The sequence below is a fragment of the Lampetra fluviatilis genome, chromosome 16, assembly GCF_964198595.1.
Source record: "Lampetra fluviatilis chromosome 16, kcLamFluv1.1, whole genome shotgun sequence".
Taxonomy (NCBI): domain Eukaryota; kingdom Metazoa; phylum Chordata; class Hyperoartia; order Petromyzontiformes; family Petromyzontidae; genus Lampetra; species Lampetra fluviatilis.
In genome coordinates, this window is record NC_136290.1 from 12370517 (window position 1) to 12386217 (window position 15701).

Sequence of the window (15701 nt, forward strand, 5' to 3'; positions counted from 1 at the left end):
AGCGCATTGCGTCATGAAGCGTACCGACTACGGCTAACGCCGTGTAGCGTCTGCACCCAGTCCCTCGAGGAGTCTCAGCACGGTCCCACACTGACCAGCGTGGTGAAGTATGGTCAAACAACCCCAGATCGATCCAGCAGTGGACTGATAAAGGATGTCAAGTATTATCATAATCATGTTAGCCTGAGCTTTGTGCTTTTTTTTAACGTGTGACTTTAAATATTTGTTTTTGCGTAACTCAGAGTACGGTGGGCACTTAATCCTCAGCCCATCGACTCGTACCATGAGGCTCGGGCTATCGAATGTCGTTCGGAGCCACGCGCTCGCTCACTCTGTTCAATTATACACTTTTGCTTGCGAAGCAAGGCGAGAGAGACGGGGTAGTGGTGAGGGGGAGAGAGAGGGGGGGAAAGGTTTGCGGTGAGAGGCAGAAAACTAGAGGAACTAATTCATTAAGTGTCCTTATTCAATTCCACCATAAATCTCTGGAGCCGGGCAGCTTAAATCACTGTGACTTGCGCGCCTGTGTGTGTGTAATGTGTTAGCGGGCTTGGGTCAGGGTTAAGGGATAAAGGGTTAGGTTAGCTGAATGTAAATAAATAAATAAGGTTGTGTTCATTGCTGTTCTATGAATGGAATATTTTCTTCGGACCATGAATGTAGTTTGTGTTATCAGCAGCCACGGTCTGTCCATTGCCGAATTATTTAATAATATATGGCACACTTTAATATATTTGGGATGGAGCGGTGGTGCAGTGGTTTGCTCACTGCACTCCGAACTCCGTGACATAAGTTCGATTCCCATCCACGGCTAACACCAGTGGACAGTCACACCTGCTCAGATCCTAGGCTCCTGTCCCTCGCCTCCCCCTTCACCAACACGCACTGACCAGCGTGGTGAAGTATGGTCAAATGACCTCCATGAGCGACACGGCGCAGGGAGCCATTCATCCAGCAGTGGATCGTCTATGCGCCGCCAGTAGTTTAATCACTGACAATTATTGGAAACGCTCAAATCTGCTGGGCGGCGATATTGTCAGGAGATGGCAGTACAGCAAGTGGGTTCTTTAATAATTATATGCGAAGCATTTGAGTGTTATCCCCTCGTCGTATGCTTGCTGATTTTTCTCCGGGAACTCCGGTTTCCACACACAGCAGGCCACTCCTTCATGGAATCTGGCCACACATCCCAATGTGTCAATATTTTCCTGGGTAAATGGCACTCAGTTTCAACCCGGGCTGCACAAAACACATTCCTGCGGAGGGAGCTGGTAGGAACGTTGGGTTACTCGGTCAATGGCCAGGGTCAACGGCGGCGTGCTGTATTCCGCAAATATGCCTGACTGTGAGGGCGGGCACAAGCCGGCGTGAGTAGGTTAAGCGTTGAGTTTTATAAGAGCACCACGGGGTGACCAGCCCTCCCCCACCCAGCCCCACCCTCCCCACCAAGCCCCTCCCTGCACGACGGACGGACGGACACAATAATCCCCTGTGGGCTGGTGTAACCAGGAGGTTCCTACAAGTATAAGCCAAAAACAACCCGGGCTGCCCCGAGAACCCAGTGCAACTCAGGCTGCCCTTGAAAGTACCGACCGCTGCTCGGGGCAATGCAAGCCCATGCAGGGCGTGTGGGGACACGTGGCTCTATATGTTGTACGCCGTTTGTTCCATTGCGTAGCGTGTGTGGATGTGTGGATGTGTTTTCGCGCAGTGGTCAGCGCGCTGCGCCACCAACCCGGCCACCCGAGTTCGATTCTCCGCTCACGGCCACCAACAGCAGTGACGGTCATCTGAACCTGTCCTGGGCCTCCCCTAAGTCGACTCAGCCTAATTTGAGTACCTGGTGCAGTGTCAACATTAGCACTGGGGAAGACAAAGGCGGTCGGGCGTAGTGCTGGCCACTCGCTCCCTCGTGTGCTGTTCCGGCTTGGTACTTGGGCTGGGAGCTCATGGTGGTGGTGGTGGTAGAGAGTGCATCTGACAATAGACCCTACAACCGATGTAGCCAGTAGTCAAGACAGGCAGTATCGTGTCTGAGACAGCACAGACGACACTAGACTACAAGCGAGACGTCGCAGTACAACGTCTGAACCAGTACGGAGTCAAACAGTAAAGACGAGACAAACGCTACAAACAATGCTTTTTGAGCAAGACAATTGAGACGGTGCAGACAACTCGAAACGTCGTACGCGGATTGTAAAAGTTGTGGCTTAGCTCTCCAACACACCAGTGTGCTTACCAGTAACGAATTGTCACGTTTTGTTTACGTGACACACATTACTAATTGGCTGTGTCGGGTGGTGGCGGGTTTAACGACATGTTTATATTTACACGATCTAACCCAAAAACCTGTATTATGAATGCATTGTGAACAGAACAATTGAGGTGGTACGAACAATGCATTGTGGACGGGACAATTGAGGTGGTAGGAACAATGCATTGTGAAGAGGACAATTGAGACGGAACGAACAATGCATTGTGAACGGGACAATTGAGGCGGAACGAACAATGCATTGTGAACAAGGCAATTGAGACGGTGCGAACAATGCATTGGGAACAAGACAATTGAGACGCTACGAACAATGCATTGTGAACAAGGCAATTGAGACGGTGCGAACAATGCATTGTGAACAAGACAATTGAGACGGTGCGAACAATGCATTGTGAACAAGACAATTGAGACGGTCGAACAATGGGTAAGGAGTACATAGATAGACACAATGGGTAAAAAAGCGATCACCCAAAGCCGGGGACGATTAATCAGATTGACCAACAGGGGGAGCCCGTGGACTACTGATTGATTTGTCCATCGGAAAGACTGCTTTCTTGAATGTCTGTCCTTACGAATGTGTGTATGTTGAACCGTCAACGTAGACAACCGTGCTCAACCAATAGCCACTAAATTCGCCACGCCGGATCACCACCACCAACCACCGGAGTCTATGCGCTTTCACCGGAGTAGCAAAACCACAGCAGACCCTCCAGAAGCACTCTCGTGGCCAGCAGAATTTAAGAATTAACGCCACTTACAGCTCACCAACACCACACAGCTCACTAACACAGATACTAAACTCACCACACAGCTCACCAACCTCAGTACTAAACTCACTCACAGCTCACCAGCACCACACAGCTCACCAACAAAGATACTAAACTCACTCACAGCTCACCAACACCACACAGCTCACCAACACAGATACTAAACTCACTCACAGCTCACCAACACCACTCAGCTCACCAACACAGATACTAAACTCACTCACAGCTCACCAACACCACACAGCTCACCAACACAGATACAAAACTCACCACACAGCTCACCAACACAGATACTAAACTCACTCACAGCTCACTAGCACCACACAGCTCACCAACACAGATACAAAACTCACCACACAGCTCACCAACACAGATACTAAACTCACTCACAGCTCACTAGCACCACACAGCTCACCAACACAGATACAAAACTCACCACTCAGCTCACCAACACAGGTACTAAACTCACCACAGCTCACCAACACAGATACTAAACTCACCACACAGCTCACCAACACGCAGCTCACCAACACAAGTGCCCACATCTCTACAGTTCTTGGGCGATATTGTCCAGGAAATATAAAAACAACGGTTATAACAAACATTGTTATCAGTGTGCAGTGGAATTCCGTAAGAAATAGCACGGCTCGCTCAATGGACTGGCTTGTCGGCATGTGTAGGATTTGCGTGACTGTGACTTATCTGTGAAACAGTTTCATGGCTATATTAGTTTCGGCCTCTCACCCCCGCCCCCCGTGCACTTGTGCAAGTTTGTGGTTTTAGGATCAGGGATCGAGGAGACAGGGTGGTCGGGTGAGTGGTTTGTGAAGTGGATGAGTGGTTGGGTGACCGCCTGGGTGGGTAGTTTTAGGAGGGTTTATGGTTAGGTGGGTGGCTCGTGAATGTGTGAGTGGTTGGGTGAGCGGTTGGGTGAGTGGTTGGGTGAGCGGTTGGTGAAGTGGGTAAGTGGTTGGGTGAGTGGTTGAGTGGGTGGTCTTAGGATTGTTTGTGTTCATGGTTAGGTGGGTGGTTTATGAATGTGTGAGTGGTTGGGTAAGCAGTTGATTAGATTATGTGAGTGGTTTGTGAAGTGGATGGGTGGATGATTGTGTGAGTGGTTGATGGAGTGTTTGGGTGGGTGGTGGGGTGAAGTGAGTCATTTGATGGAATTTCTGAGTGTCTGGGAAACTCATACAATCGGCTCGTATGTAATGGTGCCATTGGCTCTTCTATTGAAATCATACAATATTGCGGAAGCGGATTTTTGACGAAGCCATATGCGTGTACAGATATCCACATGACACTTGTAGCCTTTGCACAGAGGTGTTGCATGGCGTCAGCAACCGTAGAGTCCCAAGTAGCTCAAGAGTCCCCGGATTTATATATATTTAAAAAGTATAGGAAAACAAAACATCAGCATGACTTAAAATCCAAATAAACTTCGCTAGATTTACATAACAATCGAATGCTCTTTGGTTTTTCGGTAAAGGCACGTAGGTAAAAAATAAAATAAATGAAAACTCAATTAAATCACGACGTTTCGGGCGCAACACAAGCGTCCTTCCTCAGGTGGGGACAGCGTAGCGAAAGTACAATCGCTTCCCTACCTTATCTGCAGCTCTACTAAGTCATTTAACTACGGCTGTCTCGTATCCACATCTACGGCTGTCTCGCTCATCTCACTAAACGCCCGTCTCATCCCGTACCCCTCTCATTCCATCTCCATCTCTTCCGTCATCTCACCGGGAGTTTATAACCTGCAACTGCATCCGATGTTTCACCCAGGAGAATCGATTATGTAATGGAATCCCTAGAATTCTGGCTGGAAAATGAACTGTGAATCGTAATATTGGTCGGCAAAGCCCTGCGCGTTTAAAAGGAATCCCTCGAAAGTCATCTTATGGCCGAGGAGGGAGGGAAGGGCTGGGGGGGGGGGCTCTTAAGAGGGGGGTGGGGGTTGTGGAGGTGGGGGGTGGTGGTGGTGTGGTGGGGGTGTGGTGTGGTGGTGGTGGGGGTGTGGGGGTGTGGTGGGAGTGATGGTGGGAGTGTGGTGTGGGGGTGTGGTGTGGTGGTGTGGTGGTGTGGTGTGGTGGTGGTGGGGGTGTGGGGGTGTGGTGGGAGTGATGGTGGGAGTGATGGTGGGAGTGTGGTGTGGGGGTGTGGTGTGGTGGTGTGGTGTGGTGGTGGTGGTGTGGTGGTGTGATGGTGGTGGGGGTGTGGTGGGAGTGATGGTGGGAGTGTGGTGTGGGGGTGGTGATGGTGGTGTGGTGGGGGTGTGGTGGGGGTGTGGTGGGAGTGATGGTGGGAGTGTGGTGTGGGGGTGGTGATGGTGGGAGTGTGGTGTAGGGGTGGAGATGGTGGTGTGGTATGGGTGTGGTGGGGGTGATGGTGGCGGTGTGGTGGGGGTGTGGTGGGGGTGTGGTGTGGTGGGGGTGGTATGGTGGAGGTGATATGGTGTGAGTGATGGTGGTGGTGTGGTGGAGGTAGTGTAGTGGTGGGAGTGTGGTGGTGGTGTGGGAGTGGGGGTGATGGGGTGATGATGGGGGTGATGATGGGGGTGATGGTGGTGGTGTGGTGGGAGTTAGGGTGGTGGTGGGAGTGGTGGCGGGGGTGTGGGAGTGGTGGGGGGGTGGTGTGGGAGTGGTGGGGGGGTGGTGTGGGAGGGGGGTGGTGGGAGTGGTGGCGGTGGTGTGGGAGTGGTGGGGGGGTGGTGTGGGAGGGGGGTGGTGGGAGTGGTGGTGGTGTGGGAGTGATGGTGGTGGTGTGGGAGTGGTGGTGGTGTGAGAGTGGTGGTGGTGGTGTGGGAGTGGTGGTGGTGGTGTGGGAATGGTGGTGGTGGAGGTGGTAGTGGTGGGAGGGGTGTGATTGTGGTGGTGTGGGAGTGGTGGTGGTGTGGGAGTGGTGGTGGTGTGGGAGTGGTGGTGGTGTGGGAGTGGTGGTGGTGTGGGAGTGGTGGTGGTGTGGGAGTGGTGGTGGTGTGGGAGTGGTGGTGGTGGGGTGTGGTGGTGGGGGGGAGGAGAATGACGCTGACGCATGAAGCCGCGCGCCTCATTCCAGCGCAGCGGAGTTTGAGAAACCGGCTCGGCCAGAGGCAGGCAGCCCCCCCACTCCTCGCAACTTGTCGCTGCTGCGTGCAAGCCTCACTCAGAAGCAGCAGAAGCAGCAGCAGTCTTCAGCATACACAAAGCAACAGCAGCAGTCTTCAACATACACACAGGGCAAGGGAACACAGCAGCAGTCTTCAGCATACACACAACAACAGCAGCAGTCTTCAGCATACACAGCAGAAGCAGCAACAGTCTTCAACATACAGTACACACAGCAGCAGCAGTCTTCAACATACACACAGGGCAAGGGAACACAACAGCAGTCTTCAACATACACACAGGGCAAGGGAACACAGCAGCAGTCTTCAACATACACACAGCAGCAGCAGTCTTCAACATACACACAGGGCAAGGGAACACAGCAGCAGTCTTTAACATACACACAGCAGCAGCAGCAGTCTTCAACATACACACAGGGCAAGTGAACACAGCAGCAGTCTTCAACATACACACAGGGCAAGGGAACACAACAACCACAGCAGTCTTCAACATACACACAGCAACAGCAGCAGCAATAATTAGAAGATTGACGCGTGGATGTCGACGCCAGAGGTATGTGTGTTGTTGTTGTGTGGTGTTGTTGTGTGCGTTGTTGTTGTGTGTGTGGTGGTGGTGTTGTTGTTGTGTGCGAGTGTTGGTTGATGGTCAAAGGGGTTCTCTTTCACTCTCCTCGCTCTCCTCCACTCGCTGCTGTTGAGTTGTGTGGCGATGATGATGATGGCATGTGTCGTCGTGTTGCCACTGGGGGAGACAAAGGCGGCCGGGCGTGGTGCTGGCCACCCACCCCCCTCCCCTCGTGTGCCGTGCCCGACATTCAGAGGCGCGACACTTCGCTCGCTGCACTTGGCCCAACAATCTGTTGAGGCTAGACGGGTGATCTTTGTTGTATGTGTGGTGTGTGTGCTGTGTATGTTGTGTGTATGTATGGTGTGTGTATGGTGTGTGTATGTATGGTGTGTATGCTGTGTATGTTGTGTATGTGTGGTATGTGTATGGTGTGTGAGTGTTGTGTGTGTTGTGTATGGTGTGTGAGTGTTGTGTATGTGTGGTGTGTGTTGTGCAGGTTGAGTGTGGGGTGTGTTGTGTGTTATGTATGGTGTGTGTGTATTATGTATGGTGGGTGTATGGTGTGTGAGTGTGTTGTTTGTGTTATGTGTGTGTGTTGTGGATGTGTTGTGAGTGAGTGTAGTGATGAGCGCAATACTTCTCTCCACATGTGCTTGTGTAGCTGTGTGTTGTGTGTATGGTGTGTGTTGTGTGTGTATGTGTGTGTTGTGAGTGTATGTGAGTGTATGGTGAGTGTATGTGAGTGTATGGTGTGTGTATGTTGTGAGTGTGTATGTGTTGTGAGTGTATGTGAGTGTATGGTGTGTGTATGTTGTGAGTGTATGTGTGTGTGTTGTGAGTGCATGTGAGTGTATGGTGTGTGTATGTTGTGAGTGTGGCTGTATATATGTGTATGTATGTGATTGTGTGTTGTGAGTGTATGTGTGTGTATGTGCCCTGTGTGTGTTGGGGAATGTGACGGCATGTGTCTGGCTGTGTTGTGTGTTTATATAAGTGTTATATAGTGTGCTACTGTACAGTATCGAGAACATGTTCTATTGCTTGTGTGCCAATATAGTGGACAGCATTTATAATGATTTAGAATGTGTTGTGTGTACTGCATACTGTACGTATTGTGTGAGTGTATTCAGTGCAGTATTTATAATGTACTTTTCAATGTGTTGTGTGTTTTTTTGTGCTGTACCGTGTGTTAATCTGGACATGTTGTAGACACCTACAGTACACACCACGTGTTACAACTACAGTACACACCACGTGTTACACCTACAGTACACACCACTAGCTACACCTGCAGTACACACGTGTTACACTACAGTACACACCACGTGTTACACTACAGTACACACCACGTGTTATACCTACAGTACACATCACGTGTTACACCTACAGTACACACCACGTGTTACACCTACAGTACACACCACGTGTTACACTACAGTACACACCACGTGTTACCCTAGAGTACACACCACTAGCTACACCTAGTAAGGGTTGTATCCGACTGATTTATCTGTGCATTGTGTGTGTATACATCGTTTGTATATACTGAATGTGTGTGTTCCTCCAGTAGGTTGACTCAGCCATAAATGAGAGTGAGTGTGTGGTGGGATCTGATCACACCCCAGCCCCCCCTGGTGTGCCCTGTTAATCTGTGTAGGACTCTGTAAATTACTTTTTTATTTTACACTGATCCTAAATGGGTTTGCCTTGAATAGTTGACTTATAAATTCCACTTTGAGGTTCTATATACACTCGTCGTCAGCACACGTCGCTACAGTGAGTGGTCATGTAAACGAGTATTCTGTGCTATGCAGTAGACTTTCCCTGTCTTTTGGACTTGTCCGTCTTGTTTCAGACAACCGACGACGACATCATCATCACCATCTTCACTTGTCATTGACACCTGTTCGTAAGATCATCATTATACTATCATCACATTTGAACAACGGGCACCATCATCAGTAAGTAGGCTTCTTCCCATCGTCATCATTATTGACAATCGGTGACATCCGCTAGCAATTCGTTATCATCCATCACCACAATTCACCACCTTGCAGTGGCACACAAAGTAAGAAAGCCATCATCATCATCGTCATCATCCAGGTGATCGTCGTCGTCGTCATCGTGGAGATTGCCGTGAGTGATGGCGGAGGGTGGAGAATGTTCGCAACACGGTGACGTGTCTGGAGGGGACTGCAGCACTTGTGAGTCCGAGAGTCCTGGGGTCAGCGAGAGCCCCCGTCCCCTACTCCCCTCGGAGGAAGACCGTGTCCTCGACGAGGAGTCCAACACCTTCTTCTGGTGAGCACAGTCCCTGAAACTCTCCCCGCAGTACTCGCAGTGGGAGCCTCGTTGTACGCTTCCCTGCCCTCCTCATTGGCTGAGAACATCCCGATATGCAGAGGATCGCAGAGCTCGGTTGGCAATTGATGGCGCGCCGGCTCGCCGCCCGGTTGCATTTCCCCGCAGTGTCTGTGGTTCTGCTTGTAATGTGAGCCCTGAAAGTTTGTGTCATTCGAATTAGTTTCGGCTTGTGAATTATGCTGAGAGCACAATTTGTGTTGAGTTCGCGCGCAAAATTAAAACGACGTAAAACATTTAGGAGGGGAAAAGAGGGCACCTGTATATAAATGTGAATATGATTGTGTTGGCTGGCAGAGTGGTTCGTGTACACAGTTGAGTGACGAAACTAAAATTGCGTTTGACTTTCATCCCTCTGGGGCAGTTAAAACTAGTCCCGTACCAATTTGTGGGAAGTCAACAATGGTCTTTTAATACCAACTGGCCATGGAATTTTACCGCTGACTCAAGGCCACCCAAGGAAATATACGTTTTTAACCAGAGAATGAGATCTGCCATTGAGACACACAAAACATAATCCTTTGCAAGGACGATCTGGGTGTCTGTGGCCATCTTTCGCAGTGCTCTCATCTGTTAATGATCCACCATCCCCTACATCCGTGTCGCTGTATTGGAGGTGGAGTGGGTGGTGTGGTGAATGCCAGGGTTAGACCTAAATGCAGGTGGTGGGTGCTAATGAAACTCTTCAGATCAGACTTGTGCAGTATCGTGTCGACTGTGCAGCAGCAGCTGCAAGGATTTGGCAGGAGGAAAGAAGTGATGCTGAGATATGGTGGTACCATTAACGATCTCTGGTAGTCGATACAAACCATATACACTTAGTAAAACTCTATTCTGTGTCCCCCACATATAAATACATTAATACAACATAAAGCCATCAGTACATTGTCTTTCCAGACCAATATTATTTTAATTTTAGTTTATTTTATTTTTTATTTAACTTACAATTTTTTGTTTTTGATTTACATGACTTTACCAAAAGAACCAAGAATACAATATTATCCAGCAGCATTTGTTTAAGCAATCGGACTCTGGCACTGGTTTCGATATTCAGGGTCTCATCATCAGAATCAGGCTTGTTAAGCAAATAGTGGCTTTTGTGGCCTGACACCTTGCCTCTGCTTTTTTGACAAAGGACACCTAAAAAGGCCTTCAGCAAACATGTATCTTGGTTGTGTGCAGGAAGTGGCGGTTGACTGCTGCGTGTGGCTGTTTTTTATTTTGTTGCAAAGTGGAGACACAAAAGGACTTCTCTGCATCTCACCGGTTTTCCGTGCTGGGCAATTACAGTTTTGGGGCCGTCCATAAATGACGTCACGCACCTAGGGGGGTGAGGGGGGGTTGACATTTGTGACGATGTGTGACGAGGGGGGGCGGTTAGAAAAATGCGACTTCACATCAAAATGCGTAACTTTAAATAAATATAGACAACACGTTCTGCTTGATTAAATAGACTTTTTAATAAATGTTTTCTCCTACAACATCAGAGTGCAGCGCCACATTAAATACGCACTACAATGACAATAGTTTAAAGCGATTTGAAGCATGTTTATATTTTTTTTGGGGGGGCAGAGCTTTGTAACGTCATATTTGAGGGGGGTCTGACTTTTTGTGACGCCGTGCAACGAGGGTGGGGGGTCAATTAATCGTCCAAAATCGCGTGATGTCATTTATGGACGGCACCTTTGACCATATGTCGGGTACAGTGCAAAAATAGTTGAAGAAACATGACATTTGTGCATGAAAATGTTTCACTTGACACGGTTATGTATTTCCTTGCTGTACCACAGTTATTACGCATTATTCCGTAATAATGGTGCAATCTGCGCGTTCAGATTTGAAACCTGAGATTGATTCCCAGACGCGACTAACAATTGGGCAGGGCTACGGTCATGGTTATATTTTCGTGGGGGTTGCACCTTTAGGGGTTTTCATTTTAAATATCTATGTTTTGTTGGTACAATTTTATTTGGGGTTCAGGATTCTTTCATATTAGTTTATTGTTTGTGACTAGATTCGTTTGGGGGGAGGGCTTGGGGAAGGGTTAAGGTTTGAGAAAGGGTTTTGAAAACCTAATTGCATTCTAATGGGGTCACATTCCATTTTCTTTTTACGTAGGAATGCCAGTGATGCAGTTTAATGTGTGTAGCATCGTAGAACAAGCACAGCACACTGCTTTGTGGTAAGCTATGAGCAAACGGTACATTACAACACCGCCTACAACCGGATCGCGCTGAATGAACCTGATCTGATCGGGGCTCGGAAGCCAAACCCGGGGTCGAGTCCGGTTAGCGCTTAGACGCTACCACCAGCTTGGAAAATACTCTGTGATGTAGGTGAGTGCTGCGGCACAGCAATGGATTCTTGAATCCACCTTTACGGAGCTGTGAGTGTTGCCCCCCCCCTCCCACCCATCTTGTATGCGTGGTGGGTTTCGTCTGGGTACGAACCACTCGCGAATGGGATTGGTCGCGCGTTCCGCAGCAGCAGCAGCACCCTCCTGAAAACGAGGCGCGAGACTCGGTGACTTTGTGACTTTTATGAGTGAATGAATAAATAAATGACTTTATTACAAGTGTACGGCACTGTTATGTACAGTGCAGTGGTGTCCTGTGTAAGTCAGGCGCTCAGCAGTATATTATGTCATGAATTGTGCAATCCGGTGGTGGTATACGGTGCAAACTATATTGGGGTGCTGCAGTAGCAAGATGTTAACTACCTCGTCTGGTATACAGGAAGTCGTGGGATCAATCCCGACCCTGATGCTTGCTGTATATTTGGAGTTTGCGTGTCTCTCTCCCCGTGGTCGCGTGGATTTTTCTCCAGGTCCTCCGGTTTTTCTCTCCACATTTAGAAACGTGCCTTTTCGAATATTTGGCTGATAACACATTTCCACATGGTGAGCCACTACGTTGGGTTATCATTTGTGCCCAGGTCGCTTCTGAAAACGACCTATATAGCTCAGTAGGCCTTACCTGGTAAAATAAAAAATATATAGTTTTAATGTCCTGTTTCGTAGAAGATAAACGATTAACCGCTTGGAAATTTTATGAATTGTCGCCATTCAGGTTCACGATGTTTTCCACACGTGGAATTTTGTTTTATCCATAAGACAGGTCTTTTTTTTGTTAGTTTGCATGAATATAAATGTGTCGTTAAACCCGCCACCACCTGACACAGCCAATTAGTAAGGTTTGTCACGTAAACGGAACGTGCCGATTCGTTACTCGTACAGCACACCGGTGTGCTGGAGAGCAACTCCACAACATTTAACGTCTGAATTAGTTCTCCAACACACCGGTGTGCTGTACTCGTAACGAACCTCCATTATAGATGATATTGGTCGCTAAAGCCTACGTCTTGAACAGAATTTTATTTCATGTACGATTTTTAACGCATTGTGGTGGACGTCAGTGTCTCCAGTGGCTTCACGGGTTGGCGTGAAAACCGATGCATGCAGCATACAGTACCACGATTTTAAAAAACACCGACGCTTACACGCACGGATCGCTGGTTACATCACAAGGGTAAGAGTAGATATGAAGCAGTGAAGCGATGCATGGTGTTCCAGGCCTGAAGCCACTATGGAGTTGGTGGATGACGTGTTGCGAATAATGCTCCACTGTGCAATGTCCTTGATTTGATTATTGTGATCCTTTTGAGAAGAACATTTGTCGAGCGACTGCCCCCGCATTTGTTTTTCTTTGTCTATACTAAAGAAAAAGAAACGGGGGGTGCTTAAGTTTGCTCGTTTGTTTCCTCCGTTTCTCAATCCGCTTAACCTGGCCAGGGTCCCGACGGCAGCATGTTGAGTAGGGCGGTGCAGGCCCTCCCTTTCCCTGGCAACGGGCTCTAGCTCTTCCTGGGGAATTCCCAGGCATTCCCAGGCCAGCCGAGCGGCAAAATCCCACCAGCATGTCATGTCCTGGGCTGGTCCCGGCGTCTTCTCCCAGTGCTAAAGTCAAAAAAATAAATGGACAACGGCCAGTTTTACCGCTTAAGAATAAAATAATAAGAGCCTAGCTACCGTCGTCATATCTACAGTTGCCCTCCGTTTACCACCAACGGACGGATGATGAATGGCATGAAATCCCCACTCTCTCGCTCTGCCTTCGCCTGAATGCGCAGCACCCTTACACGCACTGTCTGGTAATCGCTCCATCTCTGTTACATTGCAACTCGCAGATGGCAGTGAGGTGGTGGTCGCCAAGCTGTGTTCTCTCTCTCCGCTTACACGTTCTTTGTGGAGTTTAAAATTCACGCCGTACGATTGTACAAGATGAGAGCTCTCCGTTTCTCGTGGGTTGTCGCTTGCTTTCAGTGCATCTATATATCCGAAGACACCCACACACACGCTTGCCAGCATTGTTTGCGGTTCTTGTCTTAAAAAGTTTAGCCGTTTGAAGGCTGGTGGGAACACAGGTATACAGTGCATTAAAATGTTACTGCCCCTCATCAACCCACTACTGGATGAAGGCCCTCCCATACCTTTCAGTCATAGGCACTGTTGGACCGTTCTTAAAAAAAAAAAATTCTTTTACCAGGCATGGCCCACTGAGATATATAGCTCTTTTTCAGAAGCGACCTGGCCACAAATCATAGCTAAACGAAGTGGCTTATCACGTGGAAATGTATAGCAGCCAAATGCTCTAAACGCATGTTTATAAATGTGGAGGGAAAACCAGAGGACCCGGAGAAAAATCCACGCGACCACGGAGAGAGAGACACGCAAACTTCAAATATACAGACTTCAGGGTCGGGATCGAACCCACTACCTCCTTCATACCAGGCGAGGTAGTTAACATCTCACCATCACGGCGCTCTCAAAATTAATCTTTAGTCGGGGGTGCCCAGGACCGGCTCAGACCTCACTCGCCGCCGCTGCTGCTGCTGCTGTTGCTGTGAGTTTAACTGCGGGTCATCGTTTTCACAGCGCACTGCACGAACACCCATTTTACTGACCATGGTGGCATAATGAAGGTTTTGATGATAATGTTGGTAATGATGCTGATGCAGTTTTTTTTCTCTGTTCGTGACTGCTATTAAGTGTATAACAATGAGATCCACCCCACCCCCACCTCCCCTTTGGCAGTTCTATTAATTATCGTAATCCAAGGTCACGATTTAATTCAAGTGTACTCTTTGCTTTATTGTTGTTAATGTAGCGATCATTAGCGTCTTGCAGGAATTGCGTGATCCCATTTCATTCAACGTACACGGATTTCAAAAAGATTCTCACAAACGCAATTTTGCGCGTTCATCATAAGCTTAAGAATTAATCTACATTAATCGAGGCATCATTGCACCCCTAATTGCTGATGACGACGACTAGCACCACAGCTGTCTGATGTGTGTTGTGCCACACGGGAGACACTGTACAGCACAACCGCGAAAAACCTGTGCATGTTTGTGTGTTGAACTTCTTTCGCACAGCACGCAGCCAACAGTGCAAATCGCAGGTGCGGTATAGTTATATGTTGGCATTCAAATGATCTGAATGGGTTTTACAGCTCACAGTTGCTCAAATTTTACTGCGCCCCGCGCACCGATCCGTATTCCCGCCCTGCCAGTTACATAAAGTGTTACGTATGTTCAAGTTACGTAGCTACGTGTGTGTGTGTATGTGCGATCGCTCGGATGGTAATGATGTTTTGAAACGCGTCACCAGCATAGGTGAACAACGCCTTGGGAATAGGAGTGGCGGCAGCAGCAGCAGCAGCAGCGGCAGCAGCAGGGCGCGTTTAGCAGCCGAGCGTCATCGATGAATTCAACACCCGGGGACAAAATTGTCATCAGACCCACACCTTCGCTCGTGAGAAGCACTCTCGGCATCATTTTGACAGCAGCCGGCCAGCCAGCAAAACTTGTTCTTCACGTATAGCTTTGATGGCATGCCTGGAGCAAATCTTTCAGGTCTTCTTGGTTACGGTTCAAACTTAGTTGGGAGAACGAGGCACCAGTTTAGTGGTTCCTCCTCAGTCTTCCCACGAGTCTCGAGAGATTACGTGGCCGAGAAGATGCGCCAATTCTTGCATCGGTTTGCCGAATGGCGATTTGTATTGTTGGCGCTCCCGAAGCTCATATCGTAAATATTTTACATTACGGCCGCCCCCTTTTTCATTTAAACAATAAAAGGCATGCGTACATGCGCGCACATTAAATTAATATGTCGCACGTATAAAGTATGATAATTTAACAGCCCTTCGTGTCAATCCACATCTCTGACAACACATCGGCATTCCGTACAAGAGCGCAGTCTTTTTTTTTAAATTATTTTTATACATGTACGAACCAAGCGCATTTTGGAAACTTGACATCCACACTGCACAATCAGTGCTTTGACACTAGTCTCGTCCCAGTAGAGTTTTTCTTTACTGGCGCAGGGCAGTCTATATTTAGCTCCTGCCAGCGGGGTGACTAACAATGTCTCTGTATGCTTTGCTCCGCCAAGCTATTGCTCGTTATGCTGCCCAGCCCGTAGACCAATGTTGGATGAAGGCCTCCCCCATGCTTTGAATGACAGAGGCTGTTTGGCCATGCTTCACCACGCCGGTCAGTGTCCATTCAGCTGTCACTCAACCACCGATGTTAGCTGTGACCGGGAATCGAAGTCTGGTCATCAGGTTC

At 48.6% G+C, this 15701-nt stretch overlaps 1 protein-coding gene across 1 annotated transcript in view; it reads left to right on the top strand.

The window, feature by feature from the left end:
• Positions 1-6074: 6074 nt before the first annotated feature.
• The window catches only part of LOC144936556 (phosphatidylserine synthase 2-like), a 31730-nt gene continuing 22103 nt past the window's right edge, over positions 6075-15701 (top strand). Inside the window, exons 1-2 of the mRNA XM_078863751.1 lie at positions 6075-6698; positions 8569-9014. Of these exons, the coding sequence (XP_078719877.1) occupies positions 8857-9014 (158 nt within the window). The 5' untranslated portion in view covers positions 6075-6698; positions 8569-8856. The remainder of the gene's footprint in view (positions 6699-8568; positions 9015-15701) is intronic.